The sequence below is a fragment of the Mercenaria mercenaria genome, chromosome 2 (assembly GCF_021730395.1).
Source record: "Mercenaria mercenaria strain notata chromosome 2, MADL_Memer_1, whole genome shotgun sequence".
Lineage (NCBI taxonomy): Eukaryota > Metazoa > Mollusca > Bivalvia > Venerida > Veneridae > Mercenaria > Mercenaria mercenaria.
Window position 1 is genome coordinate 27,667,197 of NC_069362.1, and position 25,598 is coordinate 27,692,794.

A 25,598-nucleotide genomic window follows, 5' to 3' on the forward strand; every position below is an offset into this window, starting at 1 on the left:
AGAAATACTCAGCGATCTAAATTCTTTATTATTAAAGGTTTTACAATACAATTGTTTGCGTATGCAAATAATAAATCAGTTGGTTTGTAATAGTATGATCTAATTTTATACAGTTTTTTACTTCTTAAATATATATCTTAAGTGTTAAAAAAACTAAAAATTCCTAAGTGTTGCTCTTTCGTGTGTCTATCCTGCATATCCTAGGGACATTTCATGGTTGATCGTTAGGTATAGATTTAAAACTATATTGTTTACTTTGCGATTTAAGTACGCCATCAAACAGAACCAAAATGAGTTCGTCTGCTTTTATTTCCTTTTTCACTATCTCATACTCGTCCTCAGTGGTCACATTACAGTTGAACAACACTATAGTAACTGACTGTTTGAATGTTTTAATTATCTTCACAAGATTGCGCAGTAAACAACATTTCATTGTCGCTTCTACTAAGCGTACTAGTTCAATATTTGACATTTTACTAGAAAGAAGGTGTTCTCTTTCACCGAAATCAATATATAATATCCCAACATATCTTAAATGAGACATTTCGCCCATTATGTTGACCATTTCGTCTATTTGATTTGTTGAGTTGAAATTTCTGCAAGTAAATCTGCGCACTCGCGTTGCTGTTTCCAGCGCTGTCAGGAATGATGATAAAACGCTTGAACTTGATAGTCGTCCGACTACACTTTCTTCCAAGACAGACACATTCACTGACAAATGTGAAATAGGCAGATTATCGAGTGACAACAATCTTAGACTTTCATGTCTAGATAAGTCAAGTTGGTAGCCACTACACGCACTGTTGTGATCACGGCATTTTAGATTCAGTAGTGCTATGTCTTTCATCTTAGTTCTTTGTACTATATACGTCATCATCTCATTCAGCTGCGCGTGGTTCATAACAAAGGCATACAAGTGCAAAGCTTCTAACTGGTGCATCCTTTGAAATGTGTTTGATATTGCATCTGTCCAGGGTACGTATTTCAGTGCAAATGTATTGCCCAGCCATTCACTTGATAATACTTCAACACATTTCAAATTATCAGCCGCCCCAGATAACAGACTTTGAATATCATTGCTAGAACACTCTCCCCTAAAGTTTATTTTATCAAGAGAAGTATCTTTACTAAGCTGAAAGGTTTCAATAATTTCACCCAAGTTTGTAATGCCTTCTGTTCTAATACTAATTGACTTTACTGATCCTTCGTTCATTACCTTTAATTTCATCAAATTCGATCTGTATGCTTCTTTAGAGAAATCTTCATCAATAAATATATCCTGCAAACACAGTCTCAATTTTTCATGATTTTGCATTTGAATTTCCTTCATGCAATTTATGTACATATTTTGAATGTCTTTAAGTGGTTTAACTACAAAACTGTAGTTAGAGGTTGAACTAATACACCCATGTCTGTATTTCTGTATACTTTCATCTTTATTTACTATAATTGCCAGTTTGTCTGATAAACATTCAAAAGTTTTATAGTTAAGGCCACTCAAAAACACAAACACACTAGACATTTCAAGTAAACTATCAATAGACTTACAAATATTCAGCGTTTTCTTAACTATGTCATCTCCTTCTTTTGTCGCTTGCATATATAATGCAGCCAAATATTCTTGCACAGTTTTATGACAAAACGATATTTTACATTTCTTAACTAAAAGGGACCCTAGGTTTTCAGTTTCCGTTAACATGCCCGAGTCAAGACTAACACGCAAACATTCTTTTGACAAAAATCCATCGGCTTTAGTTTTGTCAAACACAAGAGTATTTGATCTTGATTTATCAAACAGTGAGTCAAAAGCTAAATGTCCAAGCGCTTTGAATAACTGATAGTACTGTAAGCATAAATCATGTCCTTTTAAGCACCACGGAATCTCGTCCTGATCATTGGCATTCAAAGCTAGATTTTCAGTTTCCATATCTCTGACGGATTTTAATTTCGATTTTTGCTCGGCACGATTTAACAAAAGCTCAACAATTTGACTGTAAAGCTCAGATTTGGATTTTCCAAGAGGTTTTCCCTCACACCATAAACATATTATATACATGAGAAGTGTAGGATTGGATTCAAGATTTGCTAGTTCTTTGTCTTTTATTTCTGCATTAAAATTACCAGTGGCTGCTTTTCTGTCAACATAGTCTCCTAACAACTTTGAAATCGCCATGTCCTTAAGCCGACCGATGTTAGCCTCGCTAAGTCCACACAGTTCTACACGCTTATCAATCTGACTTGCTTTGATATTGATAATGCCGAGCTTCCAAGGCCTAGTAGTGGTTAAAACTGTGCACTTCCGTCTTACTTTCCTATGTGGGATACTATTCAATTTTGCATGACATGATGACCCGGAAGGATGCAACCATTCGTCTAAACCATCAAGGATTATCAAACAGTTTTCTTGATGCAGTACGTTTTGCAGAAACGGAAGATCAATGTGTGAAGGACGAGATAGTTGTTTAATAATATGTTCAATGATCATATCATCAACATCACATTCAATACTCACGTCTCGCAATTGAATTAAGAATACAAGATCAAACTCTCTCATGAGATGTAAATCTTTATCGCAAAAATATTGACTGGTTAGTTCATCCGAGTGCGCATAGCACCATGTTATTACAAGAAATTTGCTGAACGAAGTTTTTCCGAAGCCGGCATCAGATGTTAAATAAATTTCATTGTTTCTCTTCTTTTCTTTGTAAAACATCTTGTTTAAGTCAGCCAAGGGAGTTCTTATTTCTGATCCTAGCAATCCAAAACTTTGTCGTTCGATAGAAATTAGTTCCGGCCGCACGTAGAATTCAGTGATAAGCACATCAGTTTCTTCAAATACGGGCGTTATCGGAATTGCGCTATGCTTCTGGAAATTAAAGTCCAGAAGGTCATTCTTGAGCACTGAAATACAATACTTTAATGAATATGCATTTTATATCAAAATATGCAGTGGAACCTTATTCTAAATAATTTCACACAAAGAATGGTATGTTGTTTGGGTTTTCACAATATATTAACTTATATGTATTTGTTTCTTATCATTCGTTAAAATAATACTTGTATTACAATTGTTTACCTTATCGAAAATGCTGCATCACCAACACAAATCCTCCTTGTACTTTAAAGGAGTCGATATTTTACATGAATTGGCAACAACAGAGAAATGCCAAACAAAATTAGCATAAACTTAAATGTCACGCTAAGAAAAAAAAGTTTTTTATGTACTTATCTTTGTTATTTTGAAGTGATAACGCATTTTGTTCGTGTTATAACATCTGCAGAATCCCGAGGGATATGTTGGTGCCCAAGCCCGGTAGGGAGAGGGCACTAACGTCTCCTGGTTGGTTCTGCAGATGCAGTAGTTCGAAATAAACATGCGCTAAAGCTATTCTAGCATAAAATATGAAAACATCTAAAAAATGAATACTTCATTCATCAACGTCATTAAATTTCCAAGGAATGCACGGGAATGTCAGCGTTGTTTATCACGTTGACGTCATTTCATATTAAATTGGTTGCTATTTGGCAGTAATATGTTTACGCTTTTCCACGGAACGCGCATATCTAAAAAAAGTGTTTAACTGTTAACAAACGTTTATTTACTTGTTAAAACATCCCCGAAAAGTGACAAGAACTACAGTTTTATGCTAGAATACAGAAACACAACAAATAACTACAAAGCATTTACATACTGTCCATGCGTTGTTCATAGCTGAGTTCACTCTGACCAGTGGTTTGTTTCTTAGAAGCTTCTATTTGAGCAAGTGCATCAAGCTTTGAACTCTCTATTTTGTCTATGCCGGCTGATATAATTGTTGATGCTGCAGCGTTTATATTTCCAATGGTTGTTTGTTCTGCAATTCGGATTTCGTTTTTTACTTCTTCTAGTGCTTCTTTTAAAGCCTGTATTCTAGTTTTAGTTTCTTTTGCTATTTCTGCAGTTGATCGTTTCGTTTCCTCTTCGACTGATTTTTCTAAAACCTTTGTGATATCACCATTTGAAATAGAAAGTTCTTCATTTTGTATCTATATGAAAATAAGAAAATAGATTTTGAAAGGAACACAATAATTCTAGGTAAAAGATAAGAGAAATCACAAATAATTTAGACAATATAAGCAGTCATTTGATACCTTTTGTATAGCTTGAACAGCCTGTTTCGCCTTCGCATCATTTTGCAAGGTACTGGAACTTTTTAGAAATTCAACAAGTGTGTTGAGATAAACTTTTAACGATTTGCTGCTTACATGCAGATTTGCAGAATGTCTAATATCATTTCCATACTCTCTTACCTGAAATGCAGTAGAATTAATATAGAAAATAAAATGCGCAAAAGCAAGGCCACAAACCTCTATTTTATGATTAATTGTTTCACAAACCTTACAATTAGTTATAAAAATATATAAATGAAATACCTACAATTAAGAAAATGTGTTTTTGTGTCGAGTAGAATCTAAACCGAACCTTGCAAAGGAGTATATACAAGGTATTTTGAAATGTCCTGTTCCTTAGAGTTCATTTTACCAAAATCCGCTGTAAGACATCTTGTCACATTTGAGGGTTTCTTTTATTTAAGAAAATTCAAAATGGCTGCCATCGTCAAATTTCATTGTTGGTTTCTTTAAAAGGAATAGAGTGAAAGGTTGAAGTAGAGTTTATTCAATGTTTTGTTACTTTACTTGTTCATTAGTTGGAGTACAATATCTGATGGCTTTCATTCCGTGGACCTCGGGCTATTTTCCATTCATAGCAATCGAAACTGTAGGCTATCTGAACCAAATGATCGCGTATTTTTCATATTTTACTTCAGTTGATTGCTTAAACAGATAAAATCGTTTTTGTTTTGCAATATCATTTTTGTAAAATATTTCGTGTTTTTCGCAATATCATTTTTGTAAAATATTAACCGCCTGAAATAAAATTATTAAAGAACAGAAAAAAACCCAGTTCAGACGTCACAAACTCTAGCTATAACTGTTATATATTCTAAATAAATAAACATTCTGTAACATTAAAGATATCGAAATAAAAAAGAAAAGGAAACTAATGTATGTTTCGTCGAAAGATGAGGTTTTCAGATAATAAATTTAAAGAATATGCTGACTATTAGAAAATCTGACAAGTTTTACACAGTTTTATCGTAATATATTCTCTTGGAATAAAATTTAAACTTCAAAGGGTTGTTTTCGTATCGTATTTTCAAGACCGTTACTTAAATGGAACACAAAAACAAAATTGCAAAGTACCTTGATACAAATATCTTTGTCAATGATATTCTTAAACCCTGAATGGTTTAACATCACACTGAGTATCCCGTTTAAGTCTGTTTCGCCTACACTGGTTTTATCAAAATATCCATCAGGCGGCATGAAACACTTTGCTATCTCCCATGGGTTTTTACACCACTCCTGTGCGTCTGTATTTCTCCATGAAGGTTTGTTGAATCTATGGCTTTGTCTTATTTTCTCTTGAATACGATTACAGATGTTTTTGGGGCACGGTTGAAAATTCTTTTCCTTCGAATTGTGGGAAAAACAGCGACCCTGTCTTACTTCACAGAAATTATTCGTTCTGCATGGTAATACGTTCTCTAGTGTACATTCGTAACATAAGTCATCATTTTCAATCTGCTGTTTGGTTGCTATAGCGTTAAGAACATCTCTCAGAAATATGTTAATTTCTTTATCTACAATAACCTCAATGCATTCTTTAACGGTATTTGAGGCAATACGTGCTTTTATCCAGTTGATAAACATTGGATCTGCTAGTTTAGAGTTGCACCCAGACATCCTTTCTGCTGTATCGTCGTAGAATATGTTCAGGTATAACAAACAGAGTTATATATTTTGCATACGCCTGAAAGATAAAAAGTGAAGAATATTACTAAAATGAATTAAGGTTGCAATAATGTGTCTAAGCTGAAACCTAAGGCGCTCCACTAATACCTCTAACAGACCGAGTGTGCCGTCTTCCATACGAGTACCTTAAGGATAAAGAGTTCACCCCGTAACGACAATATCAGTTCTGATTTACAATAATTGTAAATCATTTAAATTATTCAAATGCATGCAATTACTAATTATATCAATTGTACCTAAAAGTAATTTGTATTTACAATACAATTTGAGCTGCTAGTGTTAATCCTGAAGAACTATATATTTTTAAAGCATTACTGCAATAAGCATGGAATTACAAATTGTATAAAATGTATGAACAACATTGGTTATTAAAGTGAAATTTGAGCTGCTAGCATCTATCCCGAATTAATTTATATCCTAAAGGCATTTGTACAAATTACTGAAATCGTACCGTAACACTTACAATGTATTTTTGTGTAACATGTAAAGAGTACTTCATTGTCTTCGTCTGTGTTCAAAGTAGTTGTTAATGTCTTCACTATTTCTTTACGTTTAAATTAACCTAATAAGCAAAAATGTCAGCACTTAAAATGCTATTTCTTGGTATTTCTTGGTATAAAACGTTGGCATAGTTATAGGTCATATGCCTTTTGATGCTTGAGGACGACCCAAGTGCCCATTAAAGCATTGTTTAAGGCACGGGTGGGCACCTGGTTAGAACCACGGGCATTCCGTAATGGAACTTGATAGCGTCCTCATATTAAAGAACGCTACACCCAATGCAAGGTTTCTAGGCCAAAGCTGTTTAAGGGAAGTGATTCGAAGTCAGCTATCTAAACCACTCGGCCACGAGTTTAGTGATCAGGGTGACTATAAAACAGAATGTTGGAAAGTGCAGATAATTTCTAGAGGAAATTCCAGCCGTACGCGTAATGAAAAAAAATGATACTTGTTATTAAACATTTTACAGCTCGTTATCTCCTCCATAGATTTTATTTTAATTTTCTGAAAATGTTCCTGAAGTGTTCTTGAAAAAAATAAGATTATAAAACTCCTTGACCACCGAGTTCATTTTCAAGCTACGATGCTGTGAATATTGGGAAGTTTAAGCACAGTTCAAACGTTACGTCTTTTTCTCGCGTTTTCCCACCAGATTCACATTGTCTGTTTGAAGAATTTATTTGCAGTCTTTATTGAACGGCTTATTCACCGAGTCTCAACGTAAGCGTAAGTAGTAAGCACAGTTAACAGTATCCTTTGTCTTTTCGTTTCCGACTCTCGGACGAGTTACATATCAGAATTCACTAACCCACCCATCTCACCCCATGCAGACTTCATAGTGTTTAAGTATCTTAGAGTTAAATCTATTTGTGCTGTGACATTACTTTCATCTGTTTTAACCTTTTGTATTTTATTAAACTCCTGCTTAATGTTTGAAAAAGATACTGCTGTAGTTATAAATTGCAGGGTGTACAGAAGCGACATGTGATGGTCGTTATGAAACTCTCAACTATGATATGGCAAGAAGCGACATGTCATTGGTGTTTATGATGTGAAGACGGCATGAACTATTAGCCAACCTGCTACATTTCGTTTATTTTGTTCAGCATGGAACTTTATGATGACATTAACAGTTGCTGGAGAGGCATATATATAATTTTTCTGTTGTCAGTGCGCAATTTAAATATTTCCTTATATAAAAAGGAGAAAAAAGTCGCAGAGCGGAAACTTCTAGTCAACAGTTGGTCGAATCGTCATTTGTCCCATAGTTTAAGGTTAGTCTCGTAAACCAAGAGAGATCATTTAGGCGATATTTATTCTTTTAGGGCTTGGATGTATTACTTCCCCTGATCTTGGTTCACTACGGTGAAGTAATTTGAGTGGGGAGGAAATTCCATCCAGCATTTTCAAATTCAATGGTAACAATTAGAGGCCAGGGTTTGCTCGATCAGCTATGCTAGGAGGTAAACCTGTGTATCCTCTAATTTTTGGCAGACGCGTTTATTTTTTTTTTGCGATCATAAACATATATCACAGTTATTTTCATGTTCGTCTATGATAATAGTGGTCATAGACATGTGCGTTTATGGTTATTGCGATAATAAACAAATATTTGTAATGGTGCGCGTTAATGGCCGCTGCGACCATAAACAGAATGATTAGCGATCATATCCGTTTATTTTCATGTGCGACTATGATTAACGCGATCATAGACATAGGCGTTTATGGTTATTGCGATCATAAACAAATATGTACAATGCTGCGCGTTTATGGCCATTGCGACCATAAACATAATGAGTACAAGATTTAAATGGGCATGACCTTTCGATCTTCGGTTGGCTTTGAATTTTCATAAATCTCTCTACTCGGCAAATCTGTTAACCGAGAGAGATGTCTGCGATCAAATTTTTCCACATATGATTTGTTCGTTTATTTGAATCACATGTTCCATTACAAAAAATATTTAATTCTTGTCATTTGGTATGAAAATATGCATAATAACAATAATGAAATTATAAAAGTTGTTTATTGTTCATTGGCAAATACTTGTCATAAAATAATTAATGGTTATCAAATGCATAAGTGCAATAACTTATTTATTTCATGTCCATACATTTTTAACGTCCGAGGTTAACTTCATGTCGTTTTGACTGTGCATATTTTGGCGAACTTAAAAGTCAAAATCAGCCGGGAATAATTATTGCTTGCTTTGGCGTCTTACGCCCGTTTTCGTCAACATTTTATTATTTTACAAGCACTAAACTCTTTCCACAGTATCTTACAACTGTCCATTTGAACAATACTGGTCACGGATAGAGTGGCTGTATCGGACACCAAACCTGACGGGCGAACGCTTCGACCAGTTTGTCATTCGGTCCGACATGAGGGGTGGGGGTAACTTTTGACTGGATGAATGTGACAAGAAACTATTTTCTAAGGGTCAGTTGTATTTGAAGTTTTCAAAATGGGAATTGTTCTAAAATCTGAATTGCACATATTTGTTAACCATGATTTAAAATGTCCATTTAAAAAAGACGAAAGTTAACATTGTGGGAATAACTGTATGTACCGATTTTGAGATAACATGTAGCCCGACCTAACGGTTTTGTTTTGTGTTAAAATGATATACTTGTATTATTTTATGTAAGAATCAAATATGATTAAAATTAAAAAAAAAATGAAGTTAGCAATTATCTATTAAAACGCGAAAGCTCATTGTTATCGCTAACTCCCTCCAATTTATTCATATTAAATTTTTACTTTTTTATTTATTTATTCATTTATTTATTTTTATATAGTGACGTTTTAAAACAGACTCTGAGCAATCATATTTCGAGGGACCCGTGTTCTAAATTTTTGGAAACGGCACCGATCTTTCATATATTATACTTCAGCTCATTCATATCACATGGTTTTGTTTCAAGCTAAAGTTGAAAATGCCAGCGATTTAGCGGCTATATCCAGTTATTTAAATTTGAAAAAAAAAGTAAATACCCATACTGATAAAAACGGTAGACGTTTTATCCGAGTGTTAGATATGAATACGGTCAAATGCCATATTTTTACTCTAAACATAAATAAATATTTAGTTATATCCACTCCTTTTCTGAACTACAAGTAGATATTTCATTGTTTTAATATGACGAAAAGCTTGATGCGAAATGGAATTTTATATATATTACTTCAAGTCGTTCATTCTAGCTTTGATGGAAAAGAATACATCAGAAAATGTATTTAAAGTAGGCAGTAGTTATATCTACTACTTTTCTGAACTACAAGTAGAGATTGTATTGTTTAAATATGACGAAACGCTGGATGCAAAATGAAATCTTCAGCACAAAACTGTTTACCGTCAACGCTTAGAACGCAGAGACGTGACGTAGTCAAGCATAATGTTTGACGTTACGCTAGATGGCGCTGAAGTATGCCTTCTTTACCTTAAGGACGTATGTACCATGTTGTGGAAACAGACAGGAAAAGTCAATTTTCAAATAATGAATCACCAGTTGTTATTGTGAAATTACAAAGTGAAAACGATAAAAAGAAAATGTTAGGTGCTATGTGCAAAGAAAAAATTGAAAAACAACAGAAGATATGAAGGTATATAAATTTATTTATTCGGATCAGACAAAAGATGAAAGACAAATGGCGTCAAATATGAGGGTGCTAGTCAATCGCTCTTAAGGAAGGAAACTGTGATGGCTAACGTGTTCATGGCGGTCGGGTAGTTAGGGAGGAAACTGATGGCCGTGGGAAATAACACATTCAGACAGAACAGCAATTAATTGTCAACCGGATTTTGGAATGTAAATGGTTGGACAAAATTAGTAACAGTGCTGAGTTGACAGAAAACTGTATTCAAGCTCTTAATTTAGATGTTATAGGCTTAGCTGAAACACATTTAACTGGAAATGACATTATTGACGTTCAAAATCATAAATGGTTTGGAAATAATAAAAAAGTGTTTATATGTTAATGCTTTGTCAGGGTCAAATGGCTTTGTTTTTTTTTAACAAAAGATGAGATTTTGGATTATTTTAATGTTATTGTAGTTGACACTACTGACGGGGGTATTTTATGGATTTGTTAACAAAATATGTCTAGTTTAACATATGTATACTTTTGTATTTGTTATTTACAACGGAAAGTGTCATCAACAAGGCAAATTGGTGCGACTATGTTTTATGATAAACAGTATCAGAACTATGGTGTGATAAATATTTGTGGCGATTTTAATAGATTGTTTACAGAATAGAGATGTAGTAAATTTTTCAGACAATGAATATATTGCTGCTTTAATTGATTGTTTTAATAAGTTCAAATTTTTGCATGTTAAATGGAAAGAATTACATAAAAATGATTTAGACTTGTATAAGACTTGCTCTGTACTTGATTACTGTTGATTATTTTCAGGATTTTAATGTTGTAAGATCATCAGAGCTTGTAAAGTCTGTTGGTATTGAGTGATCTTTGAAAATCCAGGATCATTCTTTTATATCATGGAATATTTCACATTACCTTTTGGACTGTGTAAACAGATTATTTTCTTCTGACTCTTTTGAAAAATCTATTAAATTTGACATGAGTTCTATGCCAACTGATTTTTAACATGTGGAGATATAAGACTGGATTTGCAGAATACAGCTGTTCATCTCGAACTGGGGTTTCGTACATAGAGTGATATTGGTGACACTTATTCACTGTGTCAGTCAATTAAAAGTGAAATGTTGCAAAATATACGATTTAAATCGATTAGTAATAGTTTTGATACATCTCTAAGAAACCGCAGGCGTTTACGAAAGCCCTGGTGGAATGATACTTTAACAAATCTATGGAATGATGTATGTATAGCTGAGAAAGAATGGTTGAAATGTCAAACAAGAAATCTGAAACAATAACTGAAGTAAAAGTTTGTGCAGTGTCGTAAACTGTTTGATAAAGGAGTGTAAAAATCTAAAAGAAATTAAGATTATGTTGAGAAAGATGAGACTAACTTCTGGAAAACTGTTGGGAAAGTGGGAGTAGTTAATGATAAAAAACAAAACAGTACCAATGAAAATAGCTTCTGAGCAGGGCTTAGTTGTATCTGACACAAATATAATTTGGAAAAAAACTAGTTTTAGTAAACTATTTGGTGAAAATTTTGAGATGAATGAAGCTTAAATTTTGTTTCAAAATGTAATGATAATATCTCTATTCTCGAAGTGAAGACAGCTGTCTCAAATTCAGGGAGAAACAAAGCTAGTGGCATTGATGAGCTACCATATGAAGTTTTTCAGAGTGAAACCGCAATCTCGTTTTTACATATTCTTTTTAACGTTTGTTTTACTACTGGCAAAGTTCCCACTGATTGGGGCAAAGGGGTTTTAAACCCTAATTCCTCTACAACTAACCTTAGACATCCGATGTGCTATCGTGGTATTAATTTGGCACGTACAATGTATAAATCATTTTGTTCAGTATTAAACAACGTATGGAAAAGCTGGGAAGTGTTTTAAAACTGTAAATAACATATTTTATATTGGTTTTAACACATAAAATTATTTTAGAAACTAAAAATACAAATGGAGTTAAGCGTTTTATTTCAAATCCATTGTGAAGTGATACAAGTTTTAAACTCATACGTAAAAACGGCATGTATCCATCAATAAGATTATATTTTATTGTTGTAAAAAGACTACTATTTTATCTAAGGTAGGTTTTAACCAAATCGTATTATGTAACTCGACTAACATCATTTGCATGGTAAAGGTAAATTTAAGATAGTTTTATATATGTGTATAAATTGTTACTAGTCTCTTATACTTCAATAAGCGAATGACAGTGTACTGTATTTTATGCTTTCACTTTTATTATGATATGTTGAATGTGTGCATTGATGAGACTATAATAAATAAAATACTAACCTTTGGCATTGATAAACAAACAAGTGTTTCAAGTTAGCACCGATATAATTATTAAAATTACTATTGCCAAAACAAATATTCCAATACCGTCTTCAATAATTGTTTGAGAGAATCATGTGATATTTTCTCCAATATACATGTCTTAAGATCGGTTATTAAACTATTAAATCTAATGACCTGTTTAACAAATAAATATATTTTATTACAGTTAGATATTTATCAAGTAACGATTAATGGAATACCAATTTAAAACCTGATAGTTATCAAACTTAGATAGCATTGATTTAGCGTGTTCTTTTGATGTTTTAACATTTCTGTTGCGTATTTCTTGTATATTTATAATTTACGTTATTATAGTTTTTGACATTTACCTTAAACGCTTTTATACAAGTAACACGCAATGCAATTGAATTAAAAACAATTTTGCCTAATTTTAGTTCTGCAGGCTTTGTGCTCCGGACATCAGGGTCAAAAGGTCATTATCACTGAAGTAGCAATCAGATAGTCTTAAGGCAAGCATTTATTGATTTTCCCGCTCGATCTTTAAGTGTCTATCGAAGCGATCAAGTAACGCAACACATACTTCATAATTCCAAATATAGAATTAATTTCTGTTTCAGTTAAATCATTTTTATAATGGAATCTCAAAATATTTAAGAAGACATTAAAAAAACTCTTCTTTATACGCCCAAAGGTGATCGCACTGGTTGCCCGTCCGCCCGTTCGTCATGTGTTAGCAATTTGGTTTCCGCTCATTTACTGAATAATGTTTCGATAGGTAATCCTCAAACTTCGTATACATATACCTCATGGCCAGTGGATGACCTCTATTGATATTGAAGTCAGTGAGTAAATGGTCAAAATCATAGTGACTGTTCTATAGAAACATTATTTGCTCATTATCTTGAGGGAGGAAATATTGATCTTCAAACCAAACAGACTTATTTTTTATGGAATGTGAGTGATTCCTTCTATTTTGAAGTCAACTGGTTAAAGGCCACAGCCACTGTTATTAAAAACTGTTTCTGCTCAAAATTTTGAGGAGATATCAATCTAAAATCCTCAAACTTTACAGTCGCATTGCCCATTAGCAGTGCATTAAAGGTATTGATTTGAGGTCAGTAGGCGAACAGGTCACACTAACTGCTATAATAAAACATTTCCCCTCAATATCTTCAGAATGCCTTGATTTACTGAACTCAAACTTGGTAGGCATATTGAGCATGAACATATTTGCTACTAATTACAAATGTATGAGGTTTCTGAGTCAAAAGTCAGGGTTGTTTCCGTCCAATATCTTAAAAAGACTTCATCTATATTCTTCTAACGTGTGAAGCAAGGTGTCTATAGGCAGTAAATAATTTATATTTTGAGCTCAGTGGACCAAAGCTTGAGGCCACATTGACTTTTAGTTGAAAAAACGTATCTTCCTTCTTTTACAATCCATACCCTTTATATCCAAATTGCTCAGATATTTGTGATACGTATTGCTTTTAAGGTCAGTAGTTGAAGATTATAGTGACTGGTACTAATCCCCAATGATAACGAGATTCACGCCGAAATGCGAGGACGACTCTATTTCATGATAACCGATGAAATAACAATTCATAATGCTTGCACATTACCTGACAAGTAAATATTAGTATTTCTTTCATCTTAAATATTGTATGATTATATGGCAACATAGCTCAGTCGGGTAAAACGTATAGCAGATAACAATTGGATATAAGCAAATCATTTTGTGGGTTCGAATCCTCATGAAGGTTTTTTTTTTTATTTTTTTTTCTATTCGTTTTCAATTTTGTTCCCGTATTTTGTTTCTTTCTTTGATGGTTTGTGATTGTATGTATGTCTTTATATAACACAACAGTATGTTTATTATTTGCATGGCTTAAATGCATGCATTTACTAATAAACTTTGATAATGTGGCAGTTGAGTCCAATTATTCTAGGGTGTTCAAAGATAATCCGTCATAGATCTTTGTTAACTAGATGTTGGATTTATGTATGCAAAACAAACAGTGTCATTATTTGCACTGGCTTAAAATTATTATAATCAATATCATCTTTGATATAATGCTAAACTTTTCTGATCTGTTATATCGGCTTAAAATACATCTCTTTTGTGTTGTCATAGAGGTCATGAAGGAATCTAAATGTTTATGCGAAAGTGAAATAAAAATTTAATGTCGATGCTGAGTTTCGAACCCACACGGCAAAAGATCTGTTGAACATGGACTGTATGCTTTACCACTGAGCTAATTTGCAATTGGTACAAAATCTAGAAATATTTAGATTGTAACATGTTAGAAAAATGTTGAATTCCCCATGTTCCATTTTAATCTATTCATCAGTCATGTTTGTAAATATCAAGTTATCGTTGGGGCATAGTATTACAATAACATTTTCCGCTGCATAATTTGAGAATGACGTACTAAGACATTTAAACTTCGCAGAAACATAGCCCTTATAAATTTTAGATCAGTGGGCCAAAGGGTAAGGTCATGGCGACCGTTAGTATTAAAAATATTGTGATCACTGATTCCTCTTGAGTACTGTTTCTTTTGCAAAGGTCATGGTCATTGCTATGTTATTATTAAGGGTTCAGATAGACGTATAGTGTGATTTTGCTTTGCAGTTTAGTTTCCGTTTACTAAGCTAAGAATGCTTTAACATATGATCCTCGGACATGATAGGAGCATTGCTTTGGGCTTTTCTCTGTGTAGCGGTGGTCATTGTCTTGTACGAATTTTGGCATTCCCATAGTCTGAGATTTCCCCTGCAAAGATTCATACTATCTCATATTTATATGCAGCATCATCATAAAGATGAACCATTTATATTAACACTTAAATTTATTACACAAACGATTTAAAACAATTGTTGTCAATTTTAGTTATTAATATGAAAGTCATTATCAAAAACTTTACTTAGAACATAATGCATTATTTTTATGACTGTCAACTAGCGTTGCGTTATAAAATTAATGCAGAAGGCATCGACAGACTGCTATAGTTCAAAGGAATTATACGGAAATTATTTGTATTAAGGACGATCGGAGCCTATGAAAATAGCACAAATATGTTCGCTCATTTTCTCTACTTTCAATTTCCTTTCCAGGAATTGATTCAATGGCTGATTGCCGTGTATGTACTAAGAGATTCCCAAATCGATACTCCTGTGGTAAACCGTGTAGGGAATAAATGAATGCATAGAAATTGGCGACGATAAACATAGATATCATATATTATAAAAAAACAACAACAACAGAAAACACTGCGTCCATTGCACTGCAAAAGAAACCAGCACTTATCTCAACACTACCTGATTCGTTAAAGAGTATTTGTTCACATGGTATTTATAATATACACATACATTGCTAAAATTATTTAGTTTGATTTGTACTGTTATATCATAAAAGCTTTACCTGAGAACAATAATCCTATGTAACTTCCCCATAAATTCCTAGGAACTGGTTCACCATGTTTGTTTGCTTCTTTTTTCAATCACATATGGCCAGACAGCGTAATTCTCTGTAAAACTGTTCATTGATATAACATTGTAATCCGACACCTCACAATTCATTTCATATTCTACATAAATGCGTTTACCTATATTATGCACTTTGCAGTAATTGTTTATATAATACAGATCTGTCAAACATAAGACGGAAGCTATATTGATTTTAGCCGGAGCACGGCTGGCAGATATGCAAAATCGATAACATTAATGTAACAGTGAGGGTACTCCAAGACAGTTTATTCTTACGTGAGGAATAGAACTATGTTTTGTTTAATTATACCGAGATTATAAAGATTGAAAACGGCTAGGTAACAAGATATTCAAACAATTATGGAAGCCCTGGAGGGACAATTGACTTTCGTACTTCCAACTTTTGATTCCTAACTTTTGCACTTCTCGCTTCAACTTCCTGTCTTCCTACTTCTAACTTCTGCACTTTTGATTTCTAACTTCCGCACTTCTGACTTCCGACTTCTTGGCTTCTTACTTCCTTCTTCTAACTTCCGCACTTCTTACTTCTGACTTCCAACTTCCTGAGTTTCAACTTCTGATTTCCAATTTCCACACTTCTTACTTTAGACTTCCAAAGAGGGAAAGTTGGATGTCAGAAGTTTTGAAGTTGGAATTGCGGAAGTTGGAAGTCAGAAATAAGAAATTTTATTGTTAGAAGTTAAAAGTCAGAAATCAGGAAGTTGGAACTTAGAAGTTTGAAGTTAAAGAGTGGAAGTTAGAAGTCAGAAGTGGGGCGGGGATAAGTAAAAGTAAGGAAAGTAAGAAGTGTAGAAGTTGGAAGTCAATAAGTTAGAAGTTAGAAGTATGGAAACTGTAAGAAAGAAATGAGAAGTCCGTAAGCTACAAGTTAGAAGTGAAGAAAATGGTAGTCTGTAGTCGGAAGCGAGGTAGTTAGAAGTAAAAAGTGAGGTAGTTAGAAGTAAAAAGTGAGGAAGTTAGAAGTAAGAAGTTGGAAAGGTGGAAGTCAGGAAGTTAGAAGTCAGAAGTGCGAAAGTTAGAATTGGAAGTAAGAAGTCGAGAACTTGCAAGTTTGAAGTGCAGAAGTAAGAAATTAAAAGTAGGAAGTATGGAAGTCAAATGTCCCTCCAGGGCTTCCATAAACAATAGTGATCCTAAATAGTATGAAAATTACCAGTTGACTTTGCTACAGTTTAAATTAAATTATGCCTACATCTCATTTGCACTTATTAAGGTGAACACTTCATTACCGATTTGTTCGTCCGTCTGCCGTTTTCGCACGCAAGTCTATAGCATGAATGATCAATCGTAAAAAATAAATGATATTTGGGTTTAGTTTGTCAATATATAATATTTTCTTGTACAGAGAACATAACCATTAAACTTTGTGATATTTCACACAGCTCCTTAACGTTGTGCAGCCACCGGGGACCGTAACTCCTGTTTGTTTATTTATTTATTTATTTGGGTTTTACGGCGCACCAACACAGTATAGGTTATATGGCACCAAACAGGACTACAAATTTTGGTTCCACATCTCATTTACATCGAAATAAAAACATGAGGTATGGAATCAAAATTTGCATACCTGCTGGAATCACAGAGTTACAGCAAAACCAAGTGATAAGACCTTATTTAATAGTCGCCTCTTACGATCATGCAAGGGTAAGGCAGTGGTTCCAATTCTTTTCTTACACAGATCGTCCCAGAATCACATCATTGAATTATTGTTGACTAAACATGAGTCAAATATTCATATCATTAAAGTAGCAGTTGGATAGTTTAATTTCCACGCTCAATATTTCAGGGTCTATCGAAGTAATCAAATAACGCAACACATAATCTAAATAATTCCAGTTTCAAACGTAGAAAACATTTCTCTTACAATTGAATCATTTTGATAATGAAATCTCAAAATATTTAAGAACTTTTCTTTACACGCTCAAAGGTAATGACGTTGGTTGCCCGTCCGTTTGTTCCTGCATGTGTTACCAATTCGGTCAATTCATACTTAATACGCTTCATATACACATTGCTCATAGCCAGTAGATGACCGCTATTGATACTGAAGTCAGTGAGTAATAGGTCATGGTCAAAGTGACTGTCCTATAGAAACAGTATCCGCTTAATATCTTGAGGAAATCCTCAAACCGGACACGCGTTTTTCTCACTGAATGTGAATGATTCCTTTTATTTAAGGAGATATTGATCTACAATCTTCAAACTTGGCAGAACCATTGCCCATATTAGCTGTGCATTAACATAATTATCGATTTGACTCTGGGACCAATAGGCCAGAAGTCAAGGTCACACTGACTGTTCTAGCAAAACATTTCCCCTCAGTATCTTCAGAATGCCTTGATTTACTGAACTAAAACTTGATAGGCATACTGACCATGGACAGTATATGTTTGCTAATAATTTTGAGTTTAATGGGTCAGAAGTCAGGGTCGCTGTGACAGTACAAAAGTCGTTTTCGTCTAATATCTTAAAAAGCTTTGTTCTTCTAACGTGCCGAGCGCGTTGTCCATAAGCAGTAAATAATCATTTCATATTTCGAACTCAGTGGACAAAAGCTTAAGGCCACAGTGACTGTAAGTACAAAAACCGTGTTGCTTTGTTCTACATTCTCTTATCTCACACTTTTTGCTTTTGAAGTCAGTAGGTAAAAAAAAAGGTCATAGTGACTTGTAGTACAAAACATTTTTCGCTAAAGAATGACGTTCTAAGACATTCAGAACATATCTCTAATGAATTTTGGATCTGTATGTCAAATGAAAGAACAGTAATCATGGATCCATCTTGAGTTTCATGTTTCTTTGGCAAATGTCATTGTCAGTGTCATGTTATTACTTAATGTTTATATAGACGTATGATGTGATTTTGCTGGTCGTCCGTCCGTCTCTCCGCTAAGATAAGAATGCTTTTACATATGATCCTCGGACATGATAGGAACATTGCTTTTGGCGTATTTTGCTCCGTACCGCGGGGGGTTTGTAGTGCATTGCCTGGTAAATTTTTGACATTCCTATAGCCTTTGTTTTCCCCGCAAGGATTCATACTCTTTCATATTGATATGCCGCATCATCACGAAGATGAAACATTTATATTAACACTTAAGTTTATCACACAGACGACTTAAAATTGTTGTCATTTTTACTAATTTTAAAATATTAAAGTTGTTACCAAAAAACTTTACCTAGAACATACTGCATTACTTTAATGACTGTCAACTAGTGTAACTTTTGCATTATACTACTGTAAATAACGTTGAAGGCCTCGGGAATAGCAAAACTATGCTCGCTCATTTTCTCTACGATCAATTTCCTTTCCAGGAATTTATTTCAATGGCTAATTGCCGTACATGTATCAGGACATTCGAAATTGGCGATGATAAACGTAGATAATTATAATAATCATATAGTATTGAAAAATTGCACTGCGTCCATTGCACTGCATAAGAAACAAGCATCTTCCTCAACACTACCGGTTTCGTAAAATAAATATTTGTTCACACGGTATTTATAACATATACGTATATTGCTAAGATTATTTAATTTGATTTGTACGTATCATTTAATAAAAGTTTTACCTGAGAACAATAATCCTATGTAACATCCCCATAAATTCCTAGGAACTGGTTCACCATGTTTGCTTGCTTCTTTTTTTCGATCACACCCAGATCACCAGACAACCTGAGTGTCTGTAAAACTGTTCAATAATATAACATTTTGTTTCTTTTTTGGACCGTTTCCTTCAATTTGATTGGCTAACAGATTTTTTTTACTAGTGTGTAAAACAAATTTATTCGGATAATTTTTGTGCTGCTCACGATGTTTGCCAGTACAGAGATTTGAAATTAAAAATGATTGACTTGAAAAAAATGACTATAAAAGAAACAAAAGTAATAAATGTCATATTTTTTTGTTTTTGTGGGCAGCGAGGCGGGACAACAGATTTACTTCCATACTTCCTACTTTTAAAATTCTTATCCGAAACCGAAGAACAAGTAGTTCCATATCCTCCATAAATTTTACGTAATTCAAGTCTGTTTAACTTTCAGAAAGCTTCTGAGATTCAACTTTATCAAAAAATTCACTGCTTAAGTACAAATTTGTCGTAATCTATATTTTATAACAAAAACAACGCGTATGAAAATGAGCATGCTGGCTTTGATCACATGACCAAAACAATTCTTCATCACGTTACCAAAATAAACTGTAAATAACCTATAAAAATACTATAGTACTTCAGCACCATCCGCGTACATCTATAATCGGTATTAAAACCAAGTTGCGTCTTTTGTAAACGTTTTAAATTAAAACTCAGTCCCTGCTAGAAAAGTTAATCGAAATTTTATTATTATAACAACACCAAAGAGCTTGTTATGGTCACATCTTAACTAGCATTGCGTGCGTTCTATTTTCGGATAAAATTGCACCCGTGTATCCGTTGAACTTTGTAGCATAGAAATGGGATTTTGGAAAGATATATTGCATGAAATCAACAGAAGAGGTGTCACCCTATTTATTTTTCTTAGAGAAAGATACGATCCTTTCATAATATTTACGTAAATAATTTTTATTTGCACGACTGAGGAAAACAATTGCAGCCATAACGGAGGGGGCGAAAAATTCGCATCTGTTTCCCGAAAATACGAACGTATGCACTTCAATTTGATTAAATATTACATTCCAGCTGGTGTTTGTGATTGACATATCATTAAAGGGTATGATTAATTCGAAAGAAACATTATTTTTAACAAATTCGCCTTTTAAACGCCGGTAGATTTGCGATGTTTTCTGGCGTATGATTTCTTCTCGGATAATTATACAATAGCGGAATTCGGAAGACTGCAATGAAATCATTTGAGATCATTCAAACTAAGTTAGAAAAATTTTAGTTTTCAATTTTTGAATTTGAACAATAATATTCGTAAAAAGATCCTTTGCAAGCACAGAATGCAGCCAAGAAGACTAATAGCAGACTCGGTTTGAATGAATCTGTTCATGAGAGGTAATGAAATGTGCCCCCACCCTAGCGCCGGCTTAAGCAGAACTCTATTACACATTACACATATGTTGAATGGACTCCATGATCCCAAAGGACCAGAAATTTAACAACACTAAAACATGCATATTGTCATGATTATGAGGCATATTTTATTAATCTACAGCTGAAAAATGACTGAATGCAACCCGAAGATCATGATGTGTGCTGATATTGGAGATAGTAGTAGTTGTTTTGGTTGTTTTAAAATTGAATGAAACATTTAATTTCATTGTAAATATTCTTTTATGGTTGCTTTTAGTTTAAGAACTATTCTGAGGTGTCTTTTATCTATGTAATTTATGTATAATACATGTATATTCATAGTCTGCTATTGCCAAGATGAGATCTCATTTGAAAAAAAAATCACCTGTCAATGTCACAGGGGCCTGAACATGGAAACCCGTTTCTGATCAATAACTTGAGGTTCACTTGACCTTCTATGTTGAAACTTCGTAGGATGATTGGACATGTTGAGTAGATGACTCCCATTGATTTTTGAATCACTTCATCAAAAGTTAAGGTTACAGGAACCAGAACTTTGAAAACGGTTTCCAACCAATAACTTTAGAATCATTTGACCCAGAACCTTCAATCACAATGATTGGAATTACAAAGTCGGTGACCCTTAATGTTCTGGGGTCACTTGACTTAAGGGAAAGGTCACAGAGGCATGAAGTTGGAAAAAAACTCTTTCTGGATCAATAACTCTAGAATCAGTTGACCGAGAATGTTGAAACTTCATAGGATTATTGGACATGCAGAGTTGATGACCCCTGTTGATTTTGGATTAACTCGATCAGAGATCAAGGTCACAGGGGCCTGAACATGGAACACGGTTTACTTGAGAACCATTTGACCCAGAATTTTGTAACTTCATATGGTGATTGGATATGCCAAGTTGATGATCTCTATTGCATCCAAACATAAGTGTCTCTTTGTCTTTCGCTCCTATCCTCTATTGACTTCTTGCCTATTACGACTATGCATTGGGGGACTAGGGAGACATGGGCATCTTCTAATTTGAAATTTAGTTGCCCTCATTCGAAGGAGGAGGGCTATATTGTAAATATTAATGTTTGATGATGGATGTTGGTCGGTCTGTAGACAAATCAGTTTCCGGATGATAACTGAAGAACGCTTGGGCCTAGGATCATGAGATCGGGAAATTTGTCATAACCAGCAAATGACCCCTATTGGTTCAGTAGTACGAGTTCAGTAGGTCAAAGGTCAATATCACATTGACAATAGAACTTTTTGCAAGAAAACTAGATTATGCTTTGGTCTAAGACCACATTTGATACGGAGGTCATTTAAGACTGGTAAATGACCCATGATTATTGATTTAAGATCAATACGTTAAATGTCCAGTAGGCGGTGACCAAAAAAATTCTGTTCCTTGTCAGTTAATTCATGCAAGTGTTCTACAAGATCTTGTTATAACTAGAATCTCCAAACAACACATAATTATCAATTAGTCCATGACCTTTGCTGTTATTCCTCTTGTTCCAGTAAAAGCATGGTGTTTTCCATTGATTTGTTGAAAAAAAAATGCTTATAATTCAAACAAGATTTTGAGCAAAATTAACCAAACCTCGCCAAAATTTTCAATGAGCACACGAGCTTTGCTCATACACTATTTTATCCCCTTTGACAGAGTAAAAGCAGAGTTTTACCCCTTGATTTGGTAAAAGAAAGGTTGAAAACGCTTATTTATCAGAAGTAGTTTAACTAGAATCACCAAACTTAAGCTAACTGTTAATGCCCATTACCAGAAGCTGTCAACCGCTGCCCAAATCAGTCCTCTCAGTGCTTTGATTGTTTTACAGACTTTTAAAACCCGAAACCTCGTACACATATCCGGCCTTTATCGGATATGTGTACTTCGGTTTCGGGTTTTACAAATATATAAAAGAAAAAAATATGACATCCATTCCTTTAGTAATCCGACACCTCACGATTCATTTCAAGTTCTACATCAATGCGTTTACCTATATTATGCACTTTGCAGTAATTGTTAATATAATAATACAGATCTGTTAAACATAAGACGGAAGTTATATTGATTTCAGCCGGAGTACGGCTGGCAGATGTGCAAAATCGATGTAACAGCGAGGGTATTTCCAGACAGTTTATTACTGTCTTCTTTAATTTTACTGACATGATAAAGATATTATTGTTCTCTTGGAAAACGGCTGGATAACAAGATATTCACATAATAACGATCCTACACAGTATGATAACTACCAGTCTGACTTTGCTACAGTTTATACTAAATTATGCCTACATTTCATTGCCGATTAATTCGTCCGTCTACCGGTTTCGTACGCGAGTCTTTATATAGCATGAATGATCAATCGTAAAAAATAAATGATATTTGTGTTTAATTTGTCAATCTATAATATTTTCTTGTACAGAGAGCATAAACATTAAACTTTGTGATATTTCACACAGCACGTTAACGTTGTGCAGCCGCCGGGGACCGTAACTCCTGTTTGGATTCATCTTGAATTATTGTTGAATCATGCCGGCTTCTTGTAACATTAGCCCGCCCGCTTAGCTCAGTAGGTAAGAGCGTTGGTCTACGGATCTCGGGATCGCGAGTTCGATCCTCGGGCGGGGCGTATGTTCTCCGTGACTATTTGATAAACGACATTGTGTCTAAAATCATTAGTCCTCCACCTCTGATTCATGTGGGGAAGTTGGCAGTTACTTGCGGAGAACAGGTTTGTACTGGTACAGAATCCAGGAACACTGGTTAGGTTAACTGCCCGCCGTTACATGACTGAAATCCTGTTGAAAAACGGCGTTAAACCCAAAACAAACAAATCATGTAACGTTATTTCTTTGACTTAATCATGGCTTTCATTGAGTTAGATATAATTTACTGCTGTTTGCATAATATATATTCAGTAATGGTTATTGTACGAGGAAAATGTCTGCATGGTGTTTATAGACCAGCGAGGGATTTGTGAATCAAATGAGCGTATCGAGCGAGATTTTTAAATCTCCTCACTTTTCTATAAATGCTACGCAGACATATTACGCGAATGGAAAGTAACTTACCTACATGTTCTTTTGTTTTAAAAGTCCAATCTTGTTTCAGATTTGCATAACGTTTTGTATGTATAATTAAAGCCATACAACACCGTCTGCTTAAAATTGTGTACTATAAATAAAGCAAAATGCCCAACTTGCTACGCATCTGTAAATTTGTTTGTCAGCAATTGTGACAAGACATTTGTATTACATGAAAAACCCGTGCAAATTTGTAATTCATTGAGAAAGGTATCTCTTTCTGATGTCAGCAATGTGTGTCTAGTCAATTGTTAAAGACCAACAACAACCTAGTGACCTACGTTTTGCTTCCACATGAACTTTGCGAAAATCATTCTGTTAATACTGGTATAATACAGATATATTGCTAGATGACTGACCCCCCTGAATTAATTTGTTTTCACAACTGCATCTGTAAACTTATTCCGACAATCTCTTTCCAATATTGGTTTAAATAATTGATAAATAACTATCTAACCCTGTAGAAATAAAGTGTGGTCTAAACTCAGCTTAATATATCAAATACTGTGCATAATCTAATATCCATTTAATAAAATGTTTGGACACTAAACATATTGTCTTGGCTTAATATTTATTTATTTATTTTAGTCTCTTCCATTTACAAACTACAAGTATATACAAATATACAACATAGCATTAAAACATATGTAAATGTCCATTCAATTTTAGAATTATAAGAGACATATAAAACGGTAAAAAATAATATTACAAACATCAAAATCCACTAGATGACTTAAAACAGTACAGATTTATACGTATAAGCATGTGTGTGCTCGTGTGTGTATATGTATGTGTGCTTGTGTGTGCTTTCTGTGTGTGCGCGTGTGTGTGTGCTATGGTGTGTGTGTTTGTTTGTGTGTGCTCGCGTGTGTATGTGAGTGTATGTCCATTACTTAAAAAAGTATACAGACATGTGTAAATGTGTTTGTGCATGTGTGCTTGCATTTGTGCCATGTGTAAATGTGTGTGTGTGCATGTGTGCTTGCATTTGTGTGTGTGTGCGTGAGTGTGTGTGTGTGTGTGTGTGTGAATCTGGTGAGATAAAGTTACTTCAAAGTGTACTAATATGCTACGCTTTTTCTGATATGTTGCAGCTCCAACGTGCTCATAGATTTTGTTTGAAATATATTCAACATCTACATGTTTATACAAACACCGAATTCACATTATGGGCGATAGGTGCACGCCCGATTGAGTGCGAAATTGACTATCGAAAATTACAATTCCTTGGTCAGCTATGTCGCCTTCCATCACTTTATCTTGCTAAAAAGTTATTCAATCAAAGACTAGTTCATTATATTAATTACGTTAATCAGATGCAAGGATTCATACCGGATATATATCGAGTCATGCAAAAGTGTGACCTTACCTGTGGTATGGGAGGTTCCCAAATAAGTACAGATGGAAAAAGACAATCAAACAGGCTATTACGCAAATGTTAAGACGTCAAATAAAAGAGTGTCTTACAGAGAAATGTGCAGACTTTAATGAATTAATGTTGAACGATAATGGGCCGTATGAACTTTGAAAATTAAGTAAAAATAACCCATCATTAGCCCCCTGCTGTATATCAGTTCTAAGAGCGATGGGGATGTTCTTTTCGCAGAAATTTATACGGTCATATACTGGGTGTAACGCAATCACTAATGACACTTTGTTACATATTGTATGTTATTGTCCAGAGAGAAATGGTGATAGGTATAAGATGTGGAAATT

At 34.2% G+C, this 25,598-nt stretch overlaps 1 protein-coding gene across 1 annotated transcript; it reads right to left on the reverse strand.

The window, feature by feature from the left end:
- Positions 1–8: 8 nt before the first annotated feature.
- LOC123563570 (uncharacterized) lies at positions 9–15,945 on the reverse strand. Its single transcript, XM_045356428.2, has 5 exons — positions 15,691–15,945; positions 5,245–5,854; positions 4,132–4,290; positions 3,693–4,026; positions 9–2,901 (listed from the first exon to the last, which is right to left on the reverse strand). The coding sequence occupies exons 2-5, from the start codon at positions 5,785–5,787 to the stop codon at positions 212–214; spliced, it is 3,726 nt and encodes a 1,241-aa protein (XP_045212363.2). The 5' UTR covers positions 5,788–5,854; positions 15,691–15,945; the 3' UTR covers positions 9–211.
- Between the last annotated feature and the right edge of the window lie 9,653 nt (positions 15,946–25,598).